Source organism: Athene cunicularia (assembly GCF_003259725.1).
Source record: "Athene cunicularia isolate RWA chromosome 4 unlocalized genomic scaffold, athCun1 chr4_part1, whole genome shotgun sequence".
NCBI classification, from domain to species: Eukaryota; Metazoa; Chordata; class Aves; order Strigiformes; family Strigidae; genus Athene; species Athene cunicularia.
In genome coordinates this window covers 25,569,838-25,595,408 of record NW_020799098.1, presented here as the reverse complement: position 1 = coordinate 25,595,408, position 25,571 = coordinate 25,569,838, and the positions used below count along the sequence as shown (strand labels likewise).

At 41.4% G+C, this 25,571-nt stretch overlaps 1 protein-coding gene across 1 annotated transcript in view; it reads right to left on the bottom strand.

The window, feature by feature from the left end:
* LIMCH1 (LIM and calponin homology domains 1) overlaps positions 1-25,571 on the bottom strand; it is a 111,976-nt gene that overhangs the window by 15,911 nt on the left and 70,494 nt on the right. Inside the window, 9 exon segments of the mRNA XM_026847119.1 lie at positions 100-192; positions 1,739-1,822; positions 2,822-2,850; positions 4,869-4,974; positions 5,623-5,795; positions 8,190-8,286; positions 18,069-18,290; positions 22,056-22,458; positions 22,651-22,805. Coding sequence (XP_026702920.1) covers positions 100-192; positions 1,739-1,822; positions 2,822-2,850; positions 4,869-4,974; positions 5,623-5,795; positions 8,190-8,286; positions 18,069-18,290; positions 22,056-22,458; positions 22,651-22,805 — 1,362 coding nt within the window.

Sequence of the window (25,571 nt, the reverse complement as noted above, 5' to 3'; positions counted from 1 at the left end):
TTAATTAATCTAGGTACAGGATTTTTTTAGTTATGTAGGTGGGTGCATTTAAATACAAAAAAAAAGTCAGTAAACAACCTCCTCCTTTGAGCCTTATACCTCCTCGTAGTATCTACGCTCCTCCTCTTCAACTTCTCTCTGGGCCTTTTCCCATTCCTCTTTCAGCTTGTCCTGCTCCTTCTGATACTTCTCCTGTAAAACGATAAAAATACAGGTAAATTCAGACCATTCTGTATTAGCATTAAATTCTGTAGTATCTCTACAGTGAAAATGAACCTACTAAGACAGGTTTAATCAGAAATAGGATGAAACAGGAAGATAAAAATCTGAAACATCCATGAGTGTCAAAAAAGCTTCTTTTCCTCCTCTCACCACTTGTTTCCAGCATTACATTTAACACCTTCAAATCATGAGGAACTTTTAAAATACCTGAAATAGTTTAATTTGTTAGAAGTTTTTACATCTTTGGTCAGAAATGAAATTTATGCCCAATAATTTAATATCCTTGTTTATTATACAGCTTTGAGAGTTCCAAAAAGCTATCACACACCCCAAAACACTTAGGCATGGATTTTACATTAAAAACTTTAGCAAAGTAGCATATAAACAAGCAGGTTTTGCACATACTGGTACTAATTTAAGAGAGATGCTAGTACAATTTAATGAATGATGAATACCTGTGCAAGTTTAAAAGATAAATGAATAGTGTGTAAAGGTCTGAAGAGAGTAATCTTATAATTAGCTAAGTAGCTTGTTTTCCTCCTTGAAACTCTTTCTTGAGAATTGTTTTCACAGTTTTGCATGAAAAATTATTTCAAAGAGATCTTTAAAATTGTTTGGCAGAACTGGTTTGAATATGGGGAAGAATGGTGACGGCCATAATCCAGAAAAGATGCATTTACTATTGAGAGAACACCCACATATGCCAGAAAAATTATGAGAATTTGCCACCATTTTAAGAGGAAACAACCACATTAGTTAAAAAGATATAATCTCAAGAAAGTAGTAGAGACACATACAAGTCATTCTTGAAAGATGAAAAGACTCCATTTTGTTATTTGTTGTCCTTTGACAGTTGTTTGTGGTTCTGTTACATGGAGGAAAGATATGAATTCTTTGGGACCAAATATAATCATAGTTTCAAAAGACACTACTGACTGGTGGGGAAATTAATTCTCAGGTCAACTGCACTTCTTCCAACTAGTACACACACCCAGACCTTTTACAGCTTACTCTACCACCAGGCAAAACCAGTGGTTGTTTTGAGGGGGTTTCCACCCCTCTCAAAAAAAACCCAAACCCTTCGTGTCCAAATTTAGCTTGATGTTTTCCAAGAAGAACCTGTGAACAAAGCAGAAGTCTACAAAAATCTATTAAGATCATAATTTTAAAGAATAGTTGCATACGCATCGGGGTCAGCACACTGTCAGTCTGGAGAAAGAGGCTCCAAGTAATTAAGACTCTTGTAGTCTATGCTCAGTATACTTTAAATATAGTTGAGGATCAACATTTGGTTTAGCTCCGTACTGGAACACAGAACTAAGTCCTTTTGACTTTAGGATCCATGGAGTGGGGAAGGGATATGTGTGTGCATGCTCATTTTATTGCTCATCTGCCATAGAATTTGCTCAAGCAGCCACAGAGGATGTGAAAAACAACATGAAATGCTCAACTTCTGTCCAAAGGGACAACTCAACAGCTGAACCATATGATGGAAGATGTGTAGTTTCTTTCTTACCTGAAGCAAGCGTTCTTGTTCATGCTGCCACCTTTCCTGGCGCTTTCGCTCTTCTTCTGGATCCCAGGACCAAAAATTGAAACGCTTGCATGAAGGAAAACCAAACTATTAGACTTCAACACTACACAAGGCTACCAGAGAAAGTTGCACTTTGCCTGGCCTACCCCTGGCAATGACGTTAAAATGGGACACTGATAACTAGATAATGGTGTTCTCAGTTAGCAGACAATATTCTTAGCTTGACTGACACTTGGGATTGCCCACAGACATCCAAATGATAAAACAATGATTTGGTTTGCAAAGAAAGGCTTGGGAAACTTCAACTGGAAGGGAAAAAGGAAAAAGATCTCAAAGAAAGCTCTAAGCAGCACTGCTGCAGGTACTCAAATTTAAAGAAAATATCTATTTTGCTTCTCTATAATCTTTTGTGCAACATGCAAAGCAATTTGTGATGGTAAAACATATTTTCTCATTTCATATGGCTGCCAGGACAACAGAATATAGCTTTGTTTTAAATTTTTATCCATAATGATATAAAACCTCAGGCTTCACTAAGAATCCCATTACATGATACATAATTAAAATCCTTACAATCAAGGGTAATTTTAGACACTTGATGTCATATTCCTTTCCACTAAGAGTTGTATTTGAATCCGATAGGAAGAGATGATGTCTATTTTTATGTGACAAACAGAATATGAAATACTGTGTACTTCAGAGTAGCACTTGTGGTGTGTTTATTTTTTTCATTGAGGAGACAGTAGAATTGTTGTCTCCTCTAATTTCTATGCATTTAAAATAGAACGGATAATTTAGAGTTACATATTGTTTTGAGATTGTGAAGCTTTAGTGTCTCCAGCAACTAAGTACTGTATAGCTACCATTCCCTCCTGATAAGAGGAGAACACCTAAATTCCAGATTCAGACCATGTCTTGATTTGGGTTGTATTTTTTCTCTCTCATTTCTATGAGAAAAAAATTCTCATTCTCATTTGGGAATGTTACAAAACATTTTTCATAAAAAAATCACTTTTGCTAAACATCTATCTTTAAACCAAACAACAATACAGAAAAGGTACTCACATTTGATTTGTCACCACTATTAGAATCAGCTGTTAAAAGAACAGAAAAAGGAAAGATTAAATTTAATGTGGCAAAATGTGCTTAGCCTGCAATTAAAGCTACATTGTATCTGTATAAAAAAGCTTTGTGTTTGTTCCCTCTTTGCTCCCACAACCAAATGCAAGGACGAATCGCAAGCAAATAAACCAGAAAAAAAGATTACACCCGTCACCAACAAAACTACTTTAAATGTGGGTATAGAAGAGCACAATTATTAACTAACATCAGGTTCTACTCTACCACTAGCTAATGCCATCTACTTCTGGCCACAGACGTTAGCAGTGTTTGGACACTGAGTGTCACCTACCTTGGTCTATTTTTCCCTTCGTGATTCAGTGCAAGTTAGGAAAAAACATAGCAAAGCTAAAAGGATGGGACTACACTATTCAAGAGCCACAGTTACGAAGAGAACCATTGCCATTTTCTATCCAAATGTCCTTGAAAATTAGGCTGATTTAAAGAAATTAAGGAAAAGGTATTTATAGGCAAGTGATTTCATTTGGGTGCCTGAAACCAGAGCATCACAACAACTTGAAAACCAACAGCTCTTTGTCAACTGTGCAGCAGGAATAGACACTTTCTATAAAAGCGAGAGGTAGAACAAGTCCCCGTGATCACCAGCTTTTGCCCCAGCCCCACGTCCGAAGACACCTATGACTGAAGGCAGCAGAAGGGCTGAAGCTGGTCTTAGCACCGCATTTACCTGACTGCGAGAAAAACTGTGAGCGCCGCCAGTTGTTGCGAACCCTAAGCGGAACCGCGGCCCCGCGGGGCGGCTCTGCAGGCACCAGCACAGAGACAAAACAAGAAACACAGTGCGGTCAAAAGGCGATGATGGACTCTCAGACCCGAGCCACTCTGGCCACGAGAGGAATTTTGACTACAATCACTTTGGCCCATCGCAGCTAGTTTACAATGGAGCAGGCAGGCACACAGACTGCCCGTATTTAAACACTACTTTTGGAATATGGCAGCTAACCTTACACGAGAGCTCTAGCACACGAATACTAGTCAAGGGCAGCCACCCCTTCAAGTCTTTGCATAGTGCTCCCATTCACTCCTATTGTAGATACAGGTTTTAGAGGATTTTGTGATCCTTTCAGCGCTGTATGTGCTGTGGACACTAGAGAGCAGCCAAGTGTCTCAGCACCACTCAGAAAATATGCGAGAGACCTATAATCTAGTACTTGATGTTTGGGTTGATTTGTGCCTAACATAAAATTATATTGTTCTCAAAGCCTGTTTGGAAAGCACTTCCTCACTTTAAACAAGTGAGATTTCTATTCCTTTTCAGACAACCCTGTTTTCCACAGTGGATCACCTTCAGTAGTTTGAATCTTGAAAACACTAGGATAATATTACCTAGACATAAACTAACAACCTATTAAGTTTCAGGGGGAAGAAAACTTGAGATGATTTTTCTCTTTCCTTCTTTCATGATACCTACATATATGCATCTATAAAGTCAATATAAAATCAAACTACTAAACACTATTGAACTCAAGCAAAACTTTGTCATGAAGGAAAAAAAAAAGTTCTGCTTTGCAAGAACTTGTGATGGGCACAGGTCAAATTCAGGGATGTGGCCAGGTATGTGTATTGGTCATCTATGAACAGAACTCCACATGAACAGTTGAGTGCAGAATTTATCTCCAGAAGTTTTTATTGTGAGCTAAAACCATTTTCATCTGTGAGCAGCAGTACTATTAGTAATAGTCATAATACTCATTGACATAATACAGCTTTTATTGCTAGGCCAGGTAAGTGCAAGATAGGGCTCTCCCTACCCCGCTCAGTTATCAGAATTCTGCTGTTGTGTTTAAGGGGAATAGAGGAAGAGTGCTTTGCATCATAGAAGCCATGCTACCAGTATCAGTCAGAAACAATCAGAAAATAACCATTTTAGCTCCAAAACTCTCCAGGTCATTGATTAGGCACTTCTCCCTGAACACCACATGCACTGTTTCAGTTACTGTCCAGCTGAGTTCTCCAAATGCTTTTTGCTCACCTTGTAGACCAGAATTCTGCAGAGTAACTTGACTGGTCTCAGGTAGTTTCTTTAAAAATGGCAATAGCACACTCCCTCCTTGTTCCAGGGCTTTTGGTTTCAGCACCTGTTCAGACATTTGGGAGCAGAAAATAGCATTCAAAAATCAGAAGGTTCAATTAAACCCTTTCTGTTTATTTCCTGAATTGACATATCAAAGATGAAGCCTCTGTCTCCAGGATTACGACATGGAGTTGCAGTACTGAAGTCCTGGAAACAACAGGTAGCTGTTGCTGACATTCACACTGACCTGCACACCAAACTCAATCCTAACCCAGGACCAACACCTAATTTACCTGACTAAGCAGTACGGTCATGGCCATTTGTTACCTGTGCCACCACCTGCACTTGTTCAGCACTTCAAGAGGACTAAGAGGGTGAGCTCCACTGTCAACACCTTCTGGATACTCTGCCCTCCCAGCACATGGTGGGATTGGGGTTTGCAGGTTAAATTCTCATTTCTGCTCCAGCCAGTTTACAGGTTCAAATACTACAAGCAGACACGGGGGAGTTCCTTTGGAAGGGAAACTCTGATGACCACAGGATTTGGCACAGAAACCATCCTTCAGGGTCACTGACTGGCAGAGTGTTTTGAATGAACTCCTGAAGTGAGATTATATAGAGAAAAATACCAATGTGCACAATAAACATTTCCATGTGAGATTTTTCTTTTTTTGGTTTGTTTTCCACACTCCCTTTTCTTGCCTGTACATACCTCTGGTGTAGCAGGGAGCTCTGCTTCCTTCTGTTGCACCATTTCAGGTTTCTTCACATCTTTCTCACTTGAAGCAGTTTCCTCTGAAAGGACAGGACTGGGAAGAAATTCTAATCTCTTCACAACAGAGCTGGCACAAGCTGCAGTTGACTTGAATTGCTTTTGATCTGAACCTAATTCACACACATAAGAGATAATGATTCAAGGTTAAGATATTTTTTCAAATAAAATGCAGACCTATTTAATTTCTTACAATCCGATTTCTTATTGGATACACTGTGAGCCCATTGACTGCGCGTTTTGAAAAAATAATCTTCTTTCCTCAACACAGTCAAAATTAATCTCTCGAAGACAGGGCTTTAAGAGTGAAATTCACCTGACAAAATGTAGGTGCTTATGCTTGGGCATCATGGGACACCCTTCATGGTCAACAAGGACAGAGAGGCAGTTCTTGGGGCAGAGCCATCCAAACTATTTCAGACATTCCTCTTCAGCTCAGATGAGTTGTAAACTACAAAGTGCCTACTGAGATATAGATCTCTTTACTGAAGTCGTGTGGCAAATCCTATCCTAAGATGCTACCCAGACAAGTAGCTATACCACAGTTAATGTGGTCTCACTGTCAGTACTGGAGGGTATTTCAGGTTGCCTGTTTCCACCAAGTCGAGCATCAGACAGTAAACAAACTGTGCAAACAGGAAGTCTTGGACTGGAATAATCTAGCTGTCATCTAGTTCTTAAAAAAATCCAAGAAGTTGATGCTGGTTTAAGGGAGAAGGGACCAGGAATGCACAGGCCTACAGCTGAGGACAGTGACAGCTAAACTACTGTCAGCTGGTACCACGATTGGAAGCAGAGCAGTTGCCAGCATCCCAGGCAGTGTATAATCACCCAAACATTTCTCTAACCTCCTAAAGCAGAATCTCAGCTTCAGATCCTGTCCCTCTCCAACCATGGCAGCAGGGGCAGCTTCTGAATGTACATCTTTGACAGGCTAGGAGAGTGACCTAAGAACGTGATGCACTCCAAAGCTCCATTAAGAACCTGCACACAAGCAGAGACAAGAGCTGCTCCTGCTGCCAGTCAGATGCACACCACTTTGGAGCAGTTCCCACACCATTAGTGGCATAGGGGTCATAGCATGGAAGTATCTGGCTTGTACTGAACAGCAGAGGAGGTTGCTTATTCTACAAGAAGGTCACACAGTTTGGACCACATCTATCCCTCCAAAGCAGACATAATGAAAACTCATGTGTCTTTACCGTTTCAATTTTTACAGTGCTATCTCAGTTTTCCTTGCCACCAATATTAAACTTTGTTATCAACACTTAATGTTTAGCATTTCTCACAGGTGTGGAGCCTGACACAAGGTGGTTTTGTGATTTGTAGACAAATATCACCAGCTCATCACTGCTGACTCTTGAGAGGAGAACTTGGTTGATTCACCAAAAGACTGCAGCTTCTATGTTACCTGCCAGGTGCAATTCAAGATTGTTAACCTCTGTGCATTGGCATCTATGAGCCAAAGTAATTATGTCAACTAATGAGCCCTTGCTAACAGTCCATGTGCTTCAGAGTCTGGCAGCACATCAAGAAAAGGTTGGATATAATCCTAACCTTGTGGGATTGGTACCCACTTTGAGGGCAAAGCTCAATTGTTTAAGTCACATTTATCCTCAACAAATAGAAGCATTATGCTTATATACCAATTATGGTCAGAGATCTCATTTCAATACCTAGTTCAAAGAGTACTTTTTACTTACACATGCCAATTTATAGACACATTTTTAAAAATGAACAACAAAAAAGGACCACGAAGTTAGCACAATAACAGGCAGTAGATAAAATGCCTACCCAAACGTAATGTTTCAGAAACAACATTTTGAGGAAAAAAGCTTCAAATTTTACCAGCAAATTCCTTTTCCCAGATTAGGAATCATGCATAAAGCCTTAGCAGCAGAAAATCTGGAGTGTACAAAATACTGTCCATTTCAAGCTCCTACAAGGACTGAAGTGCCCCTTCTTATTCTGCTTCCCTATTTCTTAATGTCTTGGGGGGAAAAAAAGTGTTAAACAGCTGCTGTTACTAACTGATAGTTTCTGCCCTGATTGCTTTTTGGTTACAGCACAGTGTCACCAGCTTTTCACTCACACAGATGGCAAAGCAGACAGCTTGCATCCCGAGCAATGTACACTCAGGTGTGTCATTTCAACCACAGAATGACAGAGCAGCTCAGTTTGGAAGGGATCTCAGAAGACCATCTGGTCCCACCCATCCTTGGAAAGGGAGCCTAGAGGAGGAGATTGTCTAGCACCCTGTTCAGTTGCACTGAAAACCTCCAGCCATGGGGACTCTACCATGTCTCTAGGGAGGTTGTTGCAGTGAATGATTGTTCTTACTGTAAAAAATTTCTTTATGTCAAGGTTTATGACATCTTCTGAATTTTCTAATAAACCTTCTTGGTGCTGCTGCAAATGCACTTATGGAACTTGTACTGCAGGGTGGGCCTAAACCCCAGCCATGGGGATGGGCAAAGTCAGGTGCAAGGGCAGCAGCAAGAACCCACCTGGGGATGGGCACGCTGGGCTCACAGGTCCTGCACGTCCAGGGCTGGCCTCGACCTGCTGCTGGCTGGTGCCTCTATCTGCCTCCGCTGGGAAGGCCTGCAGAGAATAATACAGCAGAAGCACAGTGAGTACAGTGGAAATAAAAGTATGTGTTAATTCCTCAAGGCAGTACTTGCTGCTTCTTTGTAATCTGTTCGAACCAGCCTGGTTTAGAGCTCAGCAGGGACCTAGAGAGTACATTTTGGAGCAGTATGTGCCACTCGGGTATTGAATCACTGGGCTTTAATCTCCTTTTCAAACTGTTCATCAGCAACCATCATGCAGTTCATTTGGAATAACTCCTACAAGCTTTTAAAATTGTAGGATATCTTGGATTGTGTTAGCTGGAGATAAGCATACATTTCACCCCTAGTTTCCTCTTCCAGAATAACACAAAAACGTATGCATTAGTGAATACATAGCACATACTTGGGTTTGAAAAGTGGCAAAGTAATTAAATACTTCCTTTATTTCATGGTTGTCTAAACAATCTGTTATCTGTAGGGAAAAGCCAGAGTCAGTATTAAAGGTAATGAAATACTTGAAACACAATTAAGAGAGAACTGAAAAAATATGGTGAGACCATATCAAGCCAATAATCCAAATACCTTTGAAAAGCCAGTTTCCTGACCCAGGACAAGGCTGTTGCAGAGCTAAAACCACACTGTCAAAACAAGGGTAGCACTTCAGCTGACCTATTTAGCAGCTTTCATCATACATCTGATTTCCCAGTAGACAAATCAAGAAAAATCTCCAGCAAACCGATCAGCTGCTGTACAGTGCTTCTAATGCATGAAAAATCTAGAAAATGGCACATTCAACAGAGGAAAATAAAAGACTACGTTTAGAAATAAAAAGTAACATATTTCAGAAACAGTCTATTGCAGACTTCCTTTCCTGTCCTCCTCCCACTTCTCCATCTTATTAACAGCTGCAAGGGAGTAAACCTGATGAAATTTCCTCTTTTCTGAGGGCAGAATTCAGAACTCCCCACCTTCTGCATGGATCCTGTTTCCCATCCCCGCAGACCCACACGAGCCTACAGCTCCTCATCTGTCTGTGCCCCCTGAAAAGCAGACCTGGGCTCTCGCAGCTCAGTCATTGGGGATGTCTGCTGGCAGTGTCAACAGGACACCAATGCCTGTGGACACACTTTGGCTCCAGAGAGCTTTGCTGTCAGCATTGCTCGGGAATCCCTGTCTCTCCTCTTGGGAGGGAGGCACGCTCCGGAGGGGGGACAGGGAACTTGTCTGGGAAAAGGCCCTGCAAGGAAATGGTGCAGACTGGTGTGGGGCCATGACCAGGCACAGCAACCCGGGCAAGCCCAGCGGGCAGTGAGCAGTGCTGGGAACAACAGAAGAATCTCATGGCTGCCAAGGGCTGTGCCGCCACTCGCAGCAGGACAGGCGCCAGATCACAGCCACGAGTCTCTGGAAGTGGCAGTGTCTCCTCTGGTCCCTGCTGGGGCTGGCTGCCTGCCGTCCTCCCCACTGCACCCTCACCTCCGCTCACTCACCCTCTGCCCCAGGCAAGGCACATGGACACATAGAATCATTTACGTTGGAAAAGACCCTTACGATCATCGAGTTCAAATGTAAACCTAACACTGCCAAGTCCACCACTAAATCATGTCCATAAGCACCACATCTACATGTCTTTTAAATACCTCCAGGGATGGGGACTCCACAACTTCCCTCTGCAGCCTGTTCCAACGTTTGGCAACACTTCCAGTGAAGAAATTTTCCTAATACCCAAACTAAACCTCCCCTGGCACAACTTGAGGCTGTTTCTTCTCGTCATATCACATGCTACTTGGGAAAAGAGACCAGCACCCACCTCACTGCAACCTCCTTTCAGGTAGTTGTAGAGTGATAAGGTGTCCCCTGAGTCTCCTTTTCTTCAGGCTAAGCAACCCCAGTTTCCTCAGCTGCTCCTTACAGGACTTGTGCTCTAGACCCTTCACTGCTGTTCTTTGGACACATCCCCCCTCCTGCCTAAAAGTGGTTCTCAAACTAGACTAGGCAGAGGGTGAAATACACTCTCCAAAAAGGCAGCATGGAAAGTTTATGGACCTCCTCTCCACCATGTCCACATACCAAGAACAAGGCACCAATCTCCCCCTCCATGTGTCGTAGGTTCCAAGGAGACATGGTCACTGGAGATGAGGCACAGGCTACAAAAGAAGCCCCAGAAAAATGGCCCAAAGACTGCAAGTCCTGTGCCCCAGAGATTTGCCCCCTTGCCATTCTATTGCTCTTTTCTCCCATATAACCCTCCTCTCCTTTTCCCAGTCCATCTTGATGCCAGCCTGTGTTTCAGTGAGAACTTTCTCACCGAAAGCCACAGCAGCAGAACACTGCAACTAGAAAATGTCTCCTTCAGTCTCAGTTCGGGCTCTTGATGTGACAGCAGCCAGGAGAGAAGCTACTGGAAACCCTTCCCAACCTTGCTCAATGCAGAAATAAGTATTTCTTTCCTCCACGAGGACAGCCAGGCAGTGTAACAGGCTGCCCAGACACATTATGCCATCTCCGTCCTTGAGGTTTTCAAGACTCGAATGACCAAGCCCTTAGCAACCCAGTATGATCTCATGTCTGATCCTTCTTTGGGCAGAAGACTCAGCTAGAGACCTACAACCTGACTTTTTCTGTCATTCTACAACATACAAACCTCTGTTAAACCTAAACAAATGGCTATTTTCAAGAGCTCAGGGTTTGCCCTAAACAAGGTAAATTTTAACTGGAAAAGTAAGAGGTACCTATCCAACAACTCTATCCACTGCTCCAAAGCATAAGCCTTTCCAAACAAACTGCTGTAAGTTTCAATTATTAATGTTTATATTTTTTTTTTGAAAAGCACTGGTAGTCACCCTCCACTCTCAAAAAGCAACTGTCCAAACTGAAAAATTTAAAAAAGAACAGAAATTCAGCTTTAATTTCAACTTCAGAGGTTTTAAAACTATAAACAATGATAAAGCAGGGCTGATACAAAAAGTGTTAAGCAGTGTTATATATACCCAGGGAAGTCAAGTGTTGATGGCAGCTGGAGCTGGGGAAGGAGCACAGCCACATTGGCTTCTCAGCTTAAAAAGCTCACTGAATGCAGACATGATGCACTTTTACCACCTCTTGGTCTAGAGTTACCTCAAGAACCTAAACATGGCACTGGGTCATGTAGCTACCCTGCACAAGTGCAACAACTAAGTCCACACATAACATATCAAGGAGGTTGAATCAGGTATAGACACAGATGTTATTTATAGAAATTCTTTCAAAGAGGATTAAAAAGAAAGCGCTACTACTTGCTGCAGGAAAACTGAATTTCGCAATGACATGCTGCAGAAGTTCTGTTCCCGCTCATGAGACTTGACTCTTCATCCTCCCTGTGCTGAGCAATTAAATGCTAGTGACATATTGCTAAAAATATAAAACTGAGTAGTCAGTAATTTATAAAAAAATTAAGTCAACTTCACTGGGGAACTCTCATTCCCAGTATAGCTAATTCTATTTATAATACCAATATCCACAGGTATATGATACCTTTAAGAAAATTCTTGTACTGATACAGCCGATACAATGGCTTTTCTATCACAGACTATCATCATTCACATTTCATAAACATTTTGTAATCAAATGATGGTATTATCACTGAACATGAAAAAAGGCATACAAGCATTTCATTGTACCCAAGAGGGTTGTATGTTGACATGGACACTGAAAAACTGAACAACCTGGCGAGTGACGTTTCTGAGGTGTTTCAGAGGAGCTCTCATGCTTTGGGATGAAAGACCCACAGAGCATCTTGGCACCACCCTGCTGCAGCCACACGCATCTGTGTGGGCAGAGGCATCATTCTGCAGGCCCACAGAGTCACACCTGCTCTGTTTCAGGTGCCCATGAGAGAAGGTCGCAAAACACCTTCTGGTCCACAGGAACAGAAACCTTCAAGGGAAATAGGAAAAACCTTGCTGCGCAGGGACTGTGGTTATTTCTAGCTGCAGATCCAGGCTGATGTGAAGACTGTCTCATTAACTCCTGAAAACTGAAGAATGCTGTCTATTTGGATTGATGTTTGTATCACCCCATGCATCAAGCTACCCAGGAGTTAAAGTGAACATTCCCATTTAGGATTTAGGAGCCTTGGTCCATAATGGAAAGTTAAATACTGTGATTGCATTTGCAGTTATGAGCACAACAGTAATAGTGGACAAAGCAACACCTCAGTTCTGCTAACGAAGGTATCCATTTAACAAAGACACAAGCACAGCTGACTATACAGTGTTACCAAACACGTATTAGGCATGAAGTTAGTTTGATTTGCGGCAGACAGGACTTTTATCCCATAAACTATGATATCAGTCCAAGTATTTCTTTTATTAAGGTCATACAGGCCAGAAATAGCCCCATTACCTATTGCTGTGGCAGAACCTTACATACTTACAAAACCCTAAAAATACAATAACTAGGACTAACTAAAACACTGAACATCACAACTACTACAAGAATTCAAACTCCAAAGGAAGTTATAGTAGAACTTTATTAACCCTTCTTGTAAATGAAATCAAAATGTAGGTCAGTTAACACTACTTGTACACAAAATCAAGTGAAATAACGTTACTGTACTTTTCATGAAAACATGACAAAACAAACTTGTCTGGAACCAGTGACAATGCAGAGATATAGTGAAGAATCAGGTTAGAACTACAGTTTAAATTCTGTAAACTCATTCAGGAATGAAATTGGTTGCAGTATCAACAGCCACATGTAGAAATTGCTTCACACATCTTTCAAACTTCCGTGATTGAAACTGTACATGTATCATTGACTTTAAACATTTTGTATGATGATTTCCTCATCAAAGCCAGTATTTTCTGTTGTTGTGGGTGGTAATGGTGGCACGACCTTGGGCTGCCACAGAGAAGTGCCTTGCATGTTATGCCAGTATAGTAGTACAGCCAGAACACTGCTCTGACACATTAAGTCATCTGTCTCATCCGGCAGCTATGTAATATACTCAGGCCAGCTATTGCAACTAAAGATCAGGGTGGATCAGTAATTGACAGAGAAGCCTTGAAATAGCAAGAAATAGTGTTGAATATTCTTGCTAGTCATTTTTCTAGTTATTACTGCTCAACTGGGATGGAAAAGAAGCTCCTGCCACTTATAGACACTGAAACGTGTATGTGTGTCTGGAGAATGGAAGAATGGATGTTAGATTCGTAAGCAAGTCCTGTGCAGAGTTCCCTTCTAGCTGCTTTCAAGCTTTGCGCTCTCACTTCTCATCCTAAACTTTTCTCCCTTCAGGTAGTCCAGCTCTCCACACATCCTCCATGTGTGGTTCAAAGCAAAGTTGTCAGTCTGGAACAGACATGCTTACTCTACAAGTGCTTCTTGTAATGAATCAAAGAACAAATACTTGTCCTACCAGATATGTACAAATCAGGATTTCAACTCTGCTTTCTGCTTTCCTGTTGCTTGGCCAACAAATCCCAACCACAAGAAAGCTTATACTTTAATCTCAGTTCAAGCAGTGGATTTCTGAAGATGAAGGAGAGTGTTACTTGGATGCATAAAAAAAGTTTATTTTGTGCCAAGCATGCAGTGAGTAGAAATGGGCAAGTTTAAGCTAGCTAGCAAAAAATTAAAAGAAAGCCAAAATCTCTCCCCACCATCACCACCCCACCCTGATCTTTTTAAAGATGCTGTCTATATTTATTTCTTTTTGGTTGATCAGAGTAAAGCTATAATTAGAGCTATAACAAACCAGTAATTTCTAAACACTCATACACAGATTGGTTAAAATATAGTGATGTTACTCATTGACAGATTAATCTCCCTACACTAAAATCTGCACAAATACAATTTTAAAACAAAACATTTACTTCGCCAACTTCTGATTCAAAGAGCTAGAGAATACAACTTCTCAGCATTTGTAATGTGCATTGCTGTTCTGTATAATGGAAACAAGACTTAATGGCTGACAGGTAGGACCAGGGTGAGGAGATGATTCTTGTGTTGTTGTTGGCATTGCCACTGACTGATCAGTCAGTCTTTGGGGTTTTGCCCCAGGTTTTCCAGCTGCAATAAGAGAGGTGTGCTTTACCTACCACCCCCCTTAGCAGCACATCGCTTCACAAACACCAGTGGGATATTTTCAGTCTGCTTACAGGACAAATTTATCCTTTCTAGCCTTAAATCATAGGCAAAATTTCATTATCTGCTTTGACTAAAGGTAAGTTTCTTGTAAAATCTCCCCCCTCTTCAGTCTAAGTACTCTACCTATACGCTATAGACACAAGTATAGTTTCTTTCTGACATTTTTCTTTACTATCTTCCCCACCTGCTGCAGCTTTGAGCATCTCATTTCACAGTAGGTTTAGGCAGGAGTTACATATGTTTCCCAAGCAGTCTCTGATAGCCAGTCATTATTTGATTCACAAATACACAACTGATGCTGAGGTCTCACCCATACGAAATGATCCCTGAACTTTTCTAGCTCCCCAAAACCCTCATATTAGTGTTTTAAGTGGTGGAACTTGACTAAACCATTTTCCAAACTTCGGGCCAAAAGAGCTGTTGAAGTACAGCTGCACAGCATCTTCCCATATTGCAGACAATGCCTGAAGCCAGCCGGACAGATTTAGAGCAGGGCTACAGAGCTTCAAAGGGAAGCCTGCCAGGCAGAAAGAAGACAGGACTAGTCCATTTGACAACTGAACTGAAACAGCAGGGCAGCAGCCCTAAGTGGGATGGAGGAGGAGGAGGAAGGGAGACACAAAGAACAGAAAAAGAATCAAAAGGGGAAGACAGGAGAGCCAAAGTAATGTACAGATGAAAAGGAATATATACTTCACCAAAGAGAGTCAGGGCAGAAAATGAATGAATAAAATACAAACCCAAAACAAATATCAGAGCAACTAGAGGGAAAAAAACCCACCAGAAACAGCATCTCTTAACAGACAAAGGAACTAGTGCCTGGGAATGTTATTCAAAGCCTGGGAAGGACATAGCTAACAAGAACTCTATCAATACAGGAAAATATACAAATAAAGGCAGAGAAAGCAAGTTTAAAAAAAGCTCTGAAAACTTGCTCAATTTGTAAACGTTTTCTCAAGGCAAAAGAAATGTAGTTGTTTCTTCCACTCCAGACATGTCTGCTTCTTCATCAGCTGCTTTTCTATCCCTGTTTCTGTTGTCTTGTTCTCCTCCCCTAAAAGTTCAGTAGGGTTAAGTATCAGACAAAAACTATAGCCCTGGTGTCTACCTGTGGGAGTTGATAGAGTAACAGCTTCAGAAGGCTTTCTTACTTCCAAGAATGTGTAGCTTGGCAGCCCCATCCTGCTCGGGCAAAAAGCAAAACCCTTCCTCCCCTCTAGAAGGCTCACAGTGACAGCTACTGGGTTATTCAGCATCCTGCCTAGCAAAAGGTCCTGTTTTATGAGGAGTGGGATGAGCCCAGGAGGCTCTTTTCTTTGCTCATTTGGATTCCCAAACTTCCTAGGAGAGGTTAGACCTTCAGAGATGAGTTTCGTGTTTCAGACTCTGCAGATACAGGCTGACATTGTTGTGTCAGTTGTCCAGAAACTGAAGTAAAATAGGTATAGGGTGAAGGCTGAGCAAAGCCAGTCCAGCATAGCTGTCTGATTCTTGCAGGTAAGGCCTCAGACTGATCATGTCCATATTGAGCTGCCTGTTAGCAGTGCTGGCCTGCATCCCAGCACACACAATGGAGAAGCCAAGTGTCAGTACCAGGTCCCATCTCTGTAACCTGGCATCTAAGCCCTTCTCATCCATGAACCAGGACACTCCTGTATGCCTGATAGCTAACTTACTGTCTACGCCTTATTCTAAGGCATGGGGGCCTGGAATATTAAAACAAAGCAGTGGGTAAAGAGGAGCAAACCTCTAGAAAGACAGAACCTGTAAATCTTAACTTAGGTTGGCAAATTCCGTTTCAACCACAGGCAGGTCTCCTTCTCTTTCCCCCATCATGCTCAATGCATTTGATTTGTTTCCCCATGTAAAATCCTCCTCAAAGCAGTCTCCTCTCCTTGCTCTGCCCTTGACATGCTTCACACCTTTGCTTGAAGCTGACGCACCAGGGGTAATTATAATGACTTGCATTACACAGTTACATTATTGATGAAATCGTGAAACTAGAGATATAAAATCCTTAGTTAGAGCAGAGAAGCTCTGTCAATAGCACCATCTGGATGCACACTTGTTCCCTCTAGAAAGTTTCATCATTAAGTGCACTCAGCCTTACAAACCAGGAGATATTCTGCAAATGTCAGAGTCACAAAGAATCCGAGAATTCAGACTCTTCTGCCTCTTTTGTCAGTATCACCACAAGGGCTAAGATACTGGAAGCAGAAACTGGATACAGAAAAACCTGTGTCCAGCTGGCCACATCATCCTCAAAGCTGTAGAAAGGGAAGGATGAGAGGGTATCAAACAGGTACAAGCATACCGAAGCCCTAATAGTGGCTTCTGTTGCTGAATATCCTCTCAACACTTTCCTCAGCTATACTGGTCTGGAATTCCTAAAAAAGGGAGACAGTAGCACTTTCATTCAGCTATTTTTCTGATAGCCATTGTACTTCTATCTATAGCAAGCTGAGGTTCTTCTCCATCCTCCAAACATTCCCATTACCAGCTCTCCCGTATCAGATGCAGTGCTTACCTGGCTTTTCCCTTATAGCCAATTCACTCTGACAGAAGCAGCCTCTGCTCTGCCATCCCTGACTGCTTCCCTACAAATCATTCACTTTTGACTCTATACCAGTTCCCTCCGACAGGATCAAGTCCATGCTCACAACACACCCCAGCTCCCATGCTTGCTGCAGGCTCCATGGCTTAGTTGTCTGTGGCCAGAGACTGGCATGAAGCAGAGGAGTAAGATAAGACACAAGCCCTTTGGCATGAATAAACCATCACATCCCGGGACAGATCCCCATCTGCTCCCTGTTATCCATCTCGCCAATGCTTGGATGAAATCTGAGATGAAAGCAAAAAATTATCATACTCCAAATCTCACCACATCTCTGAGTCTCTTTGTTGTTACACTGAAAAGAACAGTGAGAATTCCCTCTCCTGCCACTTGTTTGCAACACTTTAACATGCTTTATTTGCAGTCCGGTCCTTATTTCTTGTTTTGTTTTTGGTATCACAGTTTAGTATTACAGTTTTGTAGCATCTAGATTCCTGCTGTGATATGCTCTAGTTTTATTCCTGCCTTTTTCTCTGGGGAAGAGGGGGAGAGAAAGATGAAAAGATAAAATTAATTTGTTTCTTTGATAAGGCAGTTAAGAAGAACATTGGCCCCCCTGAGCATTTCAATAGCTTATCCCCTTTTCTAATATTTCTGAGAGGAGAATGAAAGCTTAATGCTCAAAACTGCCAGCACATCCACATCCTCTTCTTTGAAAACTGAAAACTGAGATTAATTATAATGGCTTGCACAGTCCAATTACGTTGCTGATCTAATCAGCTAACATCAGGAGAAGCGCTGAATAAATCTGCACAATAGCTGGGACACAGAGTCGATTTCTCCCTGGCCCAGCACATTTAAAGCATGCTTATCGGCTGCATGACATCTGAAAAAAAAGAGACACTGGCTGCAAAAATTTTTTGAATCTTCCCCTCCCATTTCTCTACTCACATCTCAAAGGAAGAAGCCTTTAATTTACAAAGGATTTGTTCTTTTTTTTCTGGTCCGGGCACACCCTCTTGAAATAAAGCAAACATAAGCACTCGGATTTCATTAGTTAGTGATTAAATATGTTATGAGACAGAAAATTGGCAGAGAAAGTAAGGCTGGTTTGTTCGTGTTGGTCTTACTGTTGGCTCTTTGTGCACACTCTGAGTGGCAGGCCTCTGTAAACTGAGCTCAACACTTGTGGGGTCCTTCTTCAACTCTACCGGGGGCTTGTCCCCTTTGGCTACTCCATCAGATTTCAGAGATCTGCTCGGTGAAGGAGTAAATATTACTGTTGTACACTCTTTATCCTTCTCTTCCACGCCGTTGAAATTTTCTCCATTCATGCTGACTTTTCCATCTACCTGCAGAATACAGTTAAATAAATATGCTGAGGCAATTAGCATTCAAAGGAAAAATTAGGACTTCAACATGACATTAACAACTGTCAACACAGTCTGTGCCATCAGTGAAGGACAGAGCCAAGCACACATTTCATTCAACAGGCCATGTAGAAGAAAACCCTATTCCAGGGGAGTCATAAACAAAATACAGACAGAAGGTAATAATTTTTCTGGATTCCCTGGTTTCCCACATTTCGTTCTCCCAGTCACATACAGACACCCTTTGTGTGCATCACAGATCAATGAATTTTACAAGAACAACAAAGTTATATTAAATTTAGACCAAAACTGATGGGTTTTGCATTGCCTCATACAAGAGGCAAGTGGGTTCTCCAGGACTAATTACACTGATGAACTACTATGGACCCTGACAACCTCATCACAGTACTAGTAAACCGTGCTTTCTGAAGCACTGTCATGTGAACTTTCAAGGGTCAGGAGCAGCAAAGTTCATCCACTTGTTTCTTTACTGTTCATAACAGGGAAACAAGGGACCAACAAATGAAACTTGGCATTCCACTTTCTCCATGAGGCCATAAAAGAAATGGCTGTTTTCCTATAAGATGATTTTATGCAGTCTCCATGAAAAGGAGAGCACGGACACAGTTTAACTACTCTGTTCTCAGAGTCAAGCTAGCTCCCTGGTGGGAACCCTTAAGCAAGGAAGAAAATACAAAATCTCTAGCTTCTTCCTTTGCACTGATACAGCTTCCTCTTGCGACTTTAATACTTCGTAATTACATTCTGAATGGAGGTGGCATGTAAAGACTTCCTTCAATTTGGAGGGCTGTTTGTAGAGGCCATGGTATATATGAAAAAGTCTTGCTACAAAGAACTCACAAGCCATTCACCATAAGAGGGCCCAGCTGGAGAGAGACCAGGAGGGGACCAAGTATTCAGTAACACCATACTGCTCCTGCCTTGCTATAGCACAGAGGTTTATAGACTTGTCAGCAGGTGTGGGTTTAAACAGATTTGAAGAAGGGCTTTGCTACTCTGTGCACAAAGACCTTTCCTTGAAAAACGGTCATCACAGGAGACAATGCAAAGGCGACAGAGTAAATATGGTCAGAACCTTCTCTGCTAATCGCTGAGGGAATAATGGCATAGATCAGTGATTTCTTAGAGAAGCTGTCTGGGATATATATGTGATATAGTCACTCCAGGTTTCTCCACAGATACTGCATAAACAAAAAACACATGTAAAAACAAGCTCAGAGGTAAGCTGTTCCATGAGAACTTTTCTCTTATTTCACTGTTATTTCACTGTTACTGTGAACTATGAACTGATGCAACAAGTGTCAAAACTGCTTTATAGAACTGAAACACAGTTTTAAGAAAACAAGTTCTTCCCATCTCATCCTCCCTGCCCCACTTCTTATTTCCCCATTTACTTATCTTCAGTACTTTACTTATTGAGTAAACAGCTTGGATACCTCAAGAGTGGTACTCCAAGTTAGTATATGCTGTCAGTGCTAAGCTGAGGGCAAACTCCTCCCGTAGATTTCTTGTATACGTGCATCCAGAGGTCTGTTCTGTATCTGAGGGTGATTAACTAAGGGGCTGTCTCCAAGGTACTGGGCATCCTCAGCTCTGACAGATGTGTAGTGAGGTGAAAAGAGTTAGCTCTCAGGCAGAGAAGAAACAGCCCAGCTCTGCAAACAGTTTCACCCTTCTGACTGCTTTTCAGATGAAAAGGTTTCCCTTTCCTCACGGCTATCATCCACTCAACACTACCACTCTTAGGGTTTATTTCCAAATGCAAGTGTATGCAGACACTGAGCCCCAAGTCTTCTGGGAGTGTGTGCTGGATTATCTACTCGAGAGGCAGGTCATGAAAGATCTCAGAAATAAAAAAAACAGGAAAACACTGGCAGGCTGTACTATCCATTTTAGTGTCTCTGTTTAGACTAAGACATTTCTCTATTTATATTAAGGAGGAAACCCAAATGTTTGAATGATCAGGACAGATGCCCTGGCTGCAGAGTTAAACAAACATGCTCCTTTCCTTCTGATCTGGAGCAAGTCAACATGTTGTCACCAGAGCTGAGAATCACTGACAGACTGGTGTTTCAAGGGAAAATAATGCTACAGTGCTAATGTGTTAGGGAACAATTTCTAATGAGACAAATCACATTCTTCCACACGAAGCCAACAAGATCTAGACAGACTTTTAGTGGTAGTTGGTGGGAGATAGAAGCATCTGTGAATTAGTTTCTCCCCACATACGTGAACTATATATGCATTAACATGAAGGTGATACACACTTCTATCTTGGTCCTCTGAGAAGTGGCATGGATCAGAAAAAAAATGAAGATCCATGGTTCATTGATGTCTAAAATGTAAACTCTAGGGGAATACCAACAGAGGTATAGGAGAAAAAGGAATTACTAGGATCACATTTCAACTAGGTGGGGGGGTTTCCACAAGAGCTGGGAGAGACTTCAAGAAATTAGACATCACATCATGCTTTTTCACTACCTGTACAAAATGGACTTATTTTTTAAAAAGTAAACAATATGGATATACATGGCAGCAATGCTACTGGGACATCAGCAGGACTGCAGGGACGCCTGCGTGCCACTAGCAAAGTATCAGATAGCAATGGGAGATGCAAAGGGACCTGAGTTCTGCAGGCTGGGGGGGGTGGCAGGGGGTGGAGTGGTACCCATGCCAGTAGGCTTTGCACTGTTTCTGACAAAGCTATAATGAGACTTGGGGAAGCTCCAGGTTTGGTACAGGCACTGTGAGAAGCAGATTTCTTCAAACTTGACTTATTCTGGACTGTTTTCTCTAACACATCCCAGTTCTTTGCTTTCTCCATCACTGGTTCAGTATTTTACTTATTCTCCACACCCACCAGTCCAAAGATATGCTCCTCAGATTTCATATCCAGTTTCATTTTCTCCTCCTATGCCCTTTGCCCAAAAATCTCATGGCTGCCTCCTTATTCCAGGCATCCCTAGTCTCTTACTTCTTTTACTGCCATAATCTTTGCATAGTTCTTGCAACGCAATGCAGTCACTCCTCTTGTCTCACCAGCAAGCCCCAGTTGCACTGCTGTCCCCGTACCAATCGTTCACCCTAAACATTCATGGACAACCTATATCCCCTCTTAACACCAGTGATGCAGCTTTTCCCATTCATCCCTGGTGAGAAGCACATTTAGGACAGAGATAAGCTGGCTCTTGATTCTGAGAGTAGGGACCCTCTACACTAAATATATGCACATTGCAGTGTTTCAAAGGCTTATGACTGGGCTGAAATAGGACACACTTGTTTGGATATGGCAAAAATCAGGCCCCTGACACAAAAGCCAGTTCAGGCTTTGCTCCTGGCTTCAGGGCCTCCACAGTCCCTTCCCCTTCCTTTTGGTTTAAAAACAAAAAAACTATGACAACATACTCTTTCCTAACTTCCTTCCCAGAAAACATGTTGCTTCTTTCTTAGAGGTCCTTCCTTTCTCTGTCTTTCCTCAAACAAATTTATCCTGAGGAAAAATGACCAGTACAAATATTTCAGTCTGAACAGGTCAAGTTTCTAAGAAGGTTGGTTACCAAGAAGAGACCACTAGACTGAGCAGCACAGAGCATGAAGCGGAGTTTTGTAACATCAGAATGCTGCAACCATTTTCTACGTAATTGCATGAAACATTTATATGTTCAGATGATTTAGGCAAGACCTCTTTGCCTCCTGATTGACTTTGGGGAGTACAACATATCCTACCTTGAAGTTCTTTAAAACTTCCTGTGTATTTTTGGGTTGTGAGTAAGGCTTGGGTGTCAGCATAGGCACAGCCTTGGAGACAACGCTTTTGCTAGGAGATGTACGGCCCGTTGAACTGCTGGGCTCTAGTTCTGTGGTGGGAACAATGGTTGCTTCAATGGTGGCAGTGAATTTTGGAGCAGGCAGTGACTGTTGCCTTAAGTATCTCAGAGGATTTGGGTCTTTCAGTGGGGAATTTGGCTCCACTGAATGGCTTCTTTCCAGAATTTTTGGCATCTGCAAACGCTCAAGGACAGCTTCACTGATAGTGAATCTTTCGATGTACTGCTGGAGGATGCTCTCCGCCTCCTCCTGTGACTTTGCATTCTTGTATGCCTCATGAAGCTCCCGCTCTCTTCTCTCTCTGGCAAGGGAGACAAGACAAGAGAGACCATGCCATTAAAATTAATGCTGGAAATCACTCCTATTCCCCCTGCTCCATCAACCTTCTTTCCCTCAACCCAGGCCTGCAGGCATGTCTGCCCACAGTTATTTATCACCTATGGAGCACACAATGTTTTCAGACATGCCACTGCACTTCCGTAAAACAACATACTTTTCTTCTACAATTTCTCGGTAGGTTTTGATGCTTTTTCTGCGCTCATTTGTTCCATCTCCAGACAATAACCTTTCCATTTTCTTTCTCTCAGCTTCTTTTTTTATTAAATCCTGTGAAGCGCTCCTTCGACGACTCTTCCACCGAGCCAGGTCCTGTGAGAGAAGGAAAACATCTGAATGCAGAGAGGCAAATAGCTAAAAACTATGCCACAGATACCAATGAACTCAGTCAACTGCTTTGCAATGCTTGTTCCTGGCTGCAGACCAGGCTCCCAGCACCTGCAGGCAGAGATATTTATTTTAAAGAGAAAAGGAGATTATACCACAAAGTGAAGATGTTGCCTGACTGATTTTTCTCCTAACGGCAGGATCCAGTAAGGATTTCATAGCTACACTGGTGTTTTTCTTTTAGCCTTTGTAGTGTTGCAGAAGCACACTAGGTAATAACACCAGGAAATCTGGCCTAAAAGGACCAGACAGGGCACTCATTTTCACTTGGATCAACATTAGGGCCAAAACCTGATTTCTTAGGAAGACGAAGTAGAAAAATTATGTTTGGTGAAGAATTTTAATAATCAGATGTATGTGAGGCAGGAGTTCATTGGAGGAAGGGATGTTGTTTCACCATGAACTACAGCTACACTGACAGTCTGCCTTGGAGAACTGATAGTCCCATACTTTGCCTCTCCTATCAGCCAACTACATGCAAGTATGTTTGACCCATACTTTTTTTTTTCTTCTTGACAGAAAAATCCAGTGCAGTATCCAAACTTAAATTCTTCCTCATGGACACCCTCCAATATTTTGGACCCAGATCTGAGCAACACAGGTTAGGGACTAAAGTGGCTCACATCTGGTTGGTATGAGACACGACAGAGCAAAAAGCCTATGGTTTGTATCCAGCTATATGGATATGTCCTTGTTGAGGTAATGATCTTACTCTTTGAAATCTGCCTGCCCAAAATTGTCCAGAAGATCAAATGATTCTGGTTCTTTTCCTTTCTTGCAAAGTCAGCCTGACACTAAACTGGAGTTGCAGGAGATATCTGTTATGGGCACCTATGTCTTGCATCCTACTTGGGTTATGAATTTACAAGTCCTGGAGGGTACAGAGACAAAATCTTTTTCACAGTAAAAATATAAAGATGTTTCCTAAGCTGTAAAATTTCTTTGCAGTCAACTAGTAAAGAAATTAAATTTTCCATGTAAAAAATAACATCTGTAGAGCTTCTGCAGAGAAAAATAATTTCCTAGGAAACTGTGGGGGCACATTTGTCATTAGTGTTACAGCATCAGGAAATTAGTATACAGATTAATATTTCATGCATTTTTATTTTAATAAAAAACAGAGATTCTGTACACATATTCAATTCAAAGGCTATTTCATTAATTACATGGTTTTCCAAATATTTTAATTGCATTTTTATTGGTAAAGAGCAGAAGGTACTGCAAGCGTAACTTATTTTATTAAAATCAGGAACAAACCTTGTCACTTTTAATTTAGCTTAAAACCACAAACTATTGACATTACACTCAAGGGAATGCTCATTAAAGTATTTCTTCACATGACCTACATCTATCAGTCTATAATCCCCTTCTTGAAACACAGGCCTTTCATTTTCCTCAGTTACTAATTATTCTCATTGAAGTACCAAAGCATTTCTTTATTCAGCTACTCCCACTATTGCCTATTGTTTGGAAATTAGTTTTTCATTAGCAAATTTAATAACAAGCCCTCCTTCTTTTTTTTGTAATTAAAAACCAGACATGTTTATCTTTTCCAGCTCTGATTCTTTAGAATAACAATAATAAAAAAAAAAAGCCATGAAACTGTTAATTGTTGGCAAATTTACAACATGGGCATATAAAAAAATATCCAACCATGAACACAGTGTCATCTCCACAAAGCCCTTTGCATGCCAAGGACATTCCAGTAAGGGCATTTTTAGTGGCTCTTCAAAACTTTTAGTTCAGTGCAGAAGGTGCTGAGGGCCTGGAAAACTTAAGCACTTTAGCTCAGAGGATTTTCCATTCAACAGCAAAGAGTTCTCAAACCTCTTGAATGCCCTTGGACTCATTCTTATCTCTGCTGGGAAATTATGGCTTCCCACACATACAGACCTCTCAGCTGAAATCCTTCATTGTTCTACTATGAAAAGTTATTTCTTAGCTGTATATACTGTTCTTTTTTGGACTTTTCCTTGAATTTTCTACCAAAACCCTCTCTCAGATGCCTCACAGTAGCTGTCTTTATAATGGAAAATTACTGTAGTAGCTGCTTGAAGAGATGTGATTTTTGTAGGGTTTTTTTTTTTGGTTTGGGGAGGGGGGTGTGTGTGTTTGTGTTTTTTTGGCATTTGTTTTTGGTGTGGTGTTTGGTTGTTGGGTTTTTTTAATTAAAAAATATGACCCAAATTCCTCATTTAAAAAAAATCAGTCTTTAGGAATGAACAGGATTGATACTAAAACTCCTGATACTAACCTACCTGCAAAGCATGCTTTTCTGTCCTTACAAATTTGCTGAGGATAATGCCAAACGCCAGGACAGTTTAAAAAAACATTGAGGAAAGAGGGTTTGGAAAGGACTTTTAATCCAAGCAGGGTGTAGCTAACTTGAAGGGTTATTTGTTTGCTTGGACAAGATGGAAAATGTTAACATTTTCTGTATCTATGCAAATTTATTAAAGCCAAGTCCAATCTATTTATTCATTGTCCTGCTCAGTCTTGTGTTTTGTCACTTTGGGCATTTACTAATAAAAGTTAGAAGCTATTCTGTTTCCACTTTCACCTAATCACAGTTTAATTACATTTTTTACAAAGTAAAATACACGGAGCACAGGCAGAGGCACCAGAAGACCCTGTATTCTGCAATTTACATCAAATTATGAACTTCTATGCTTTTAGCAACAATTCATTGGA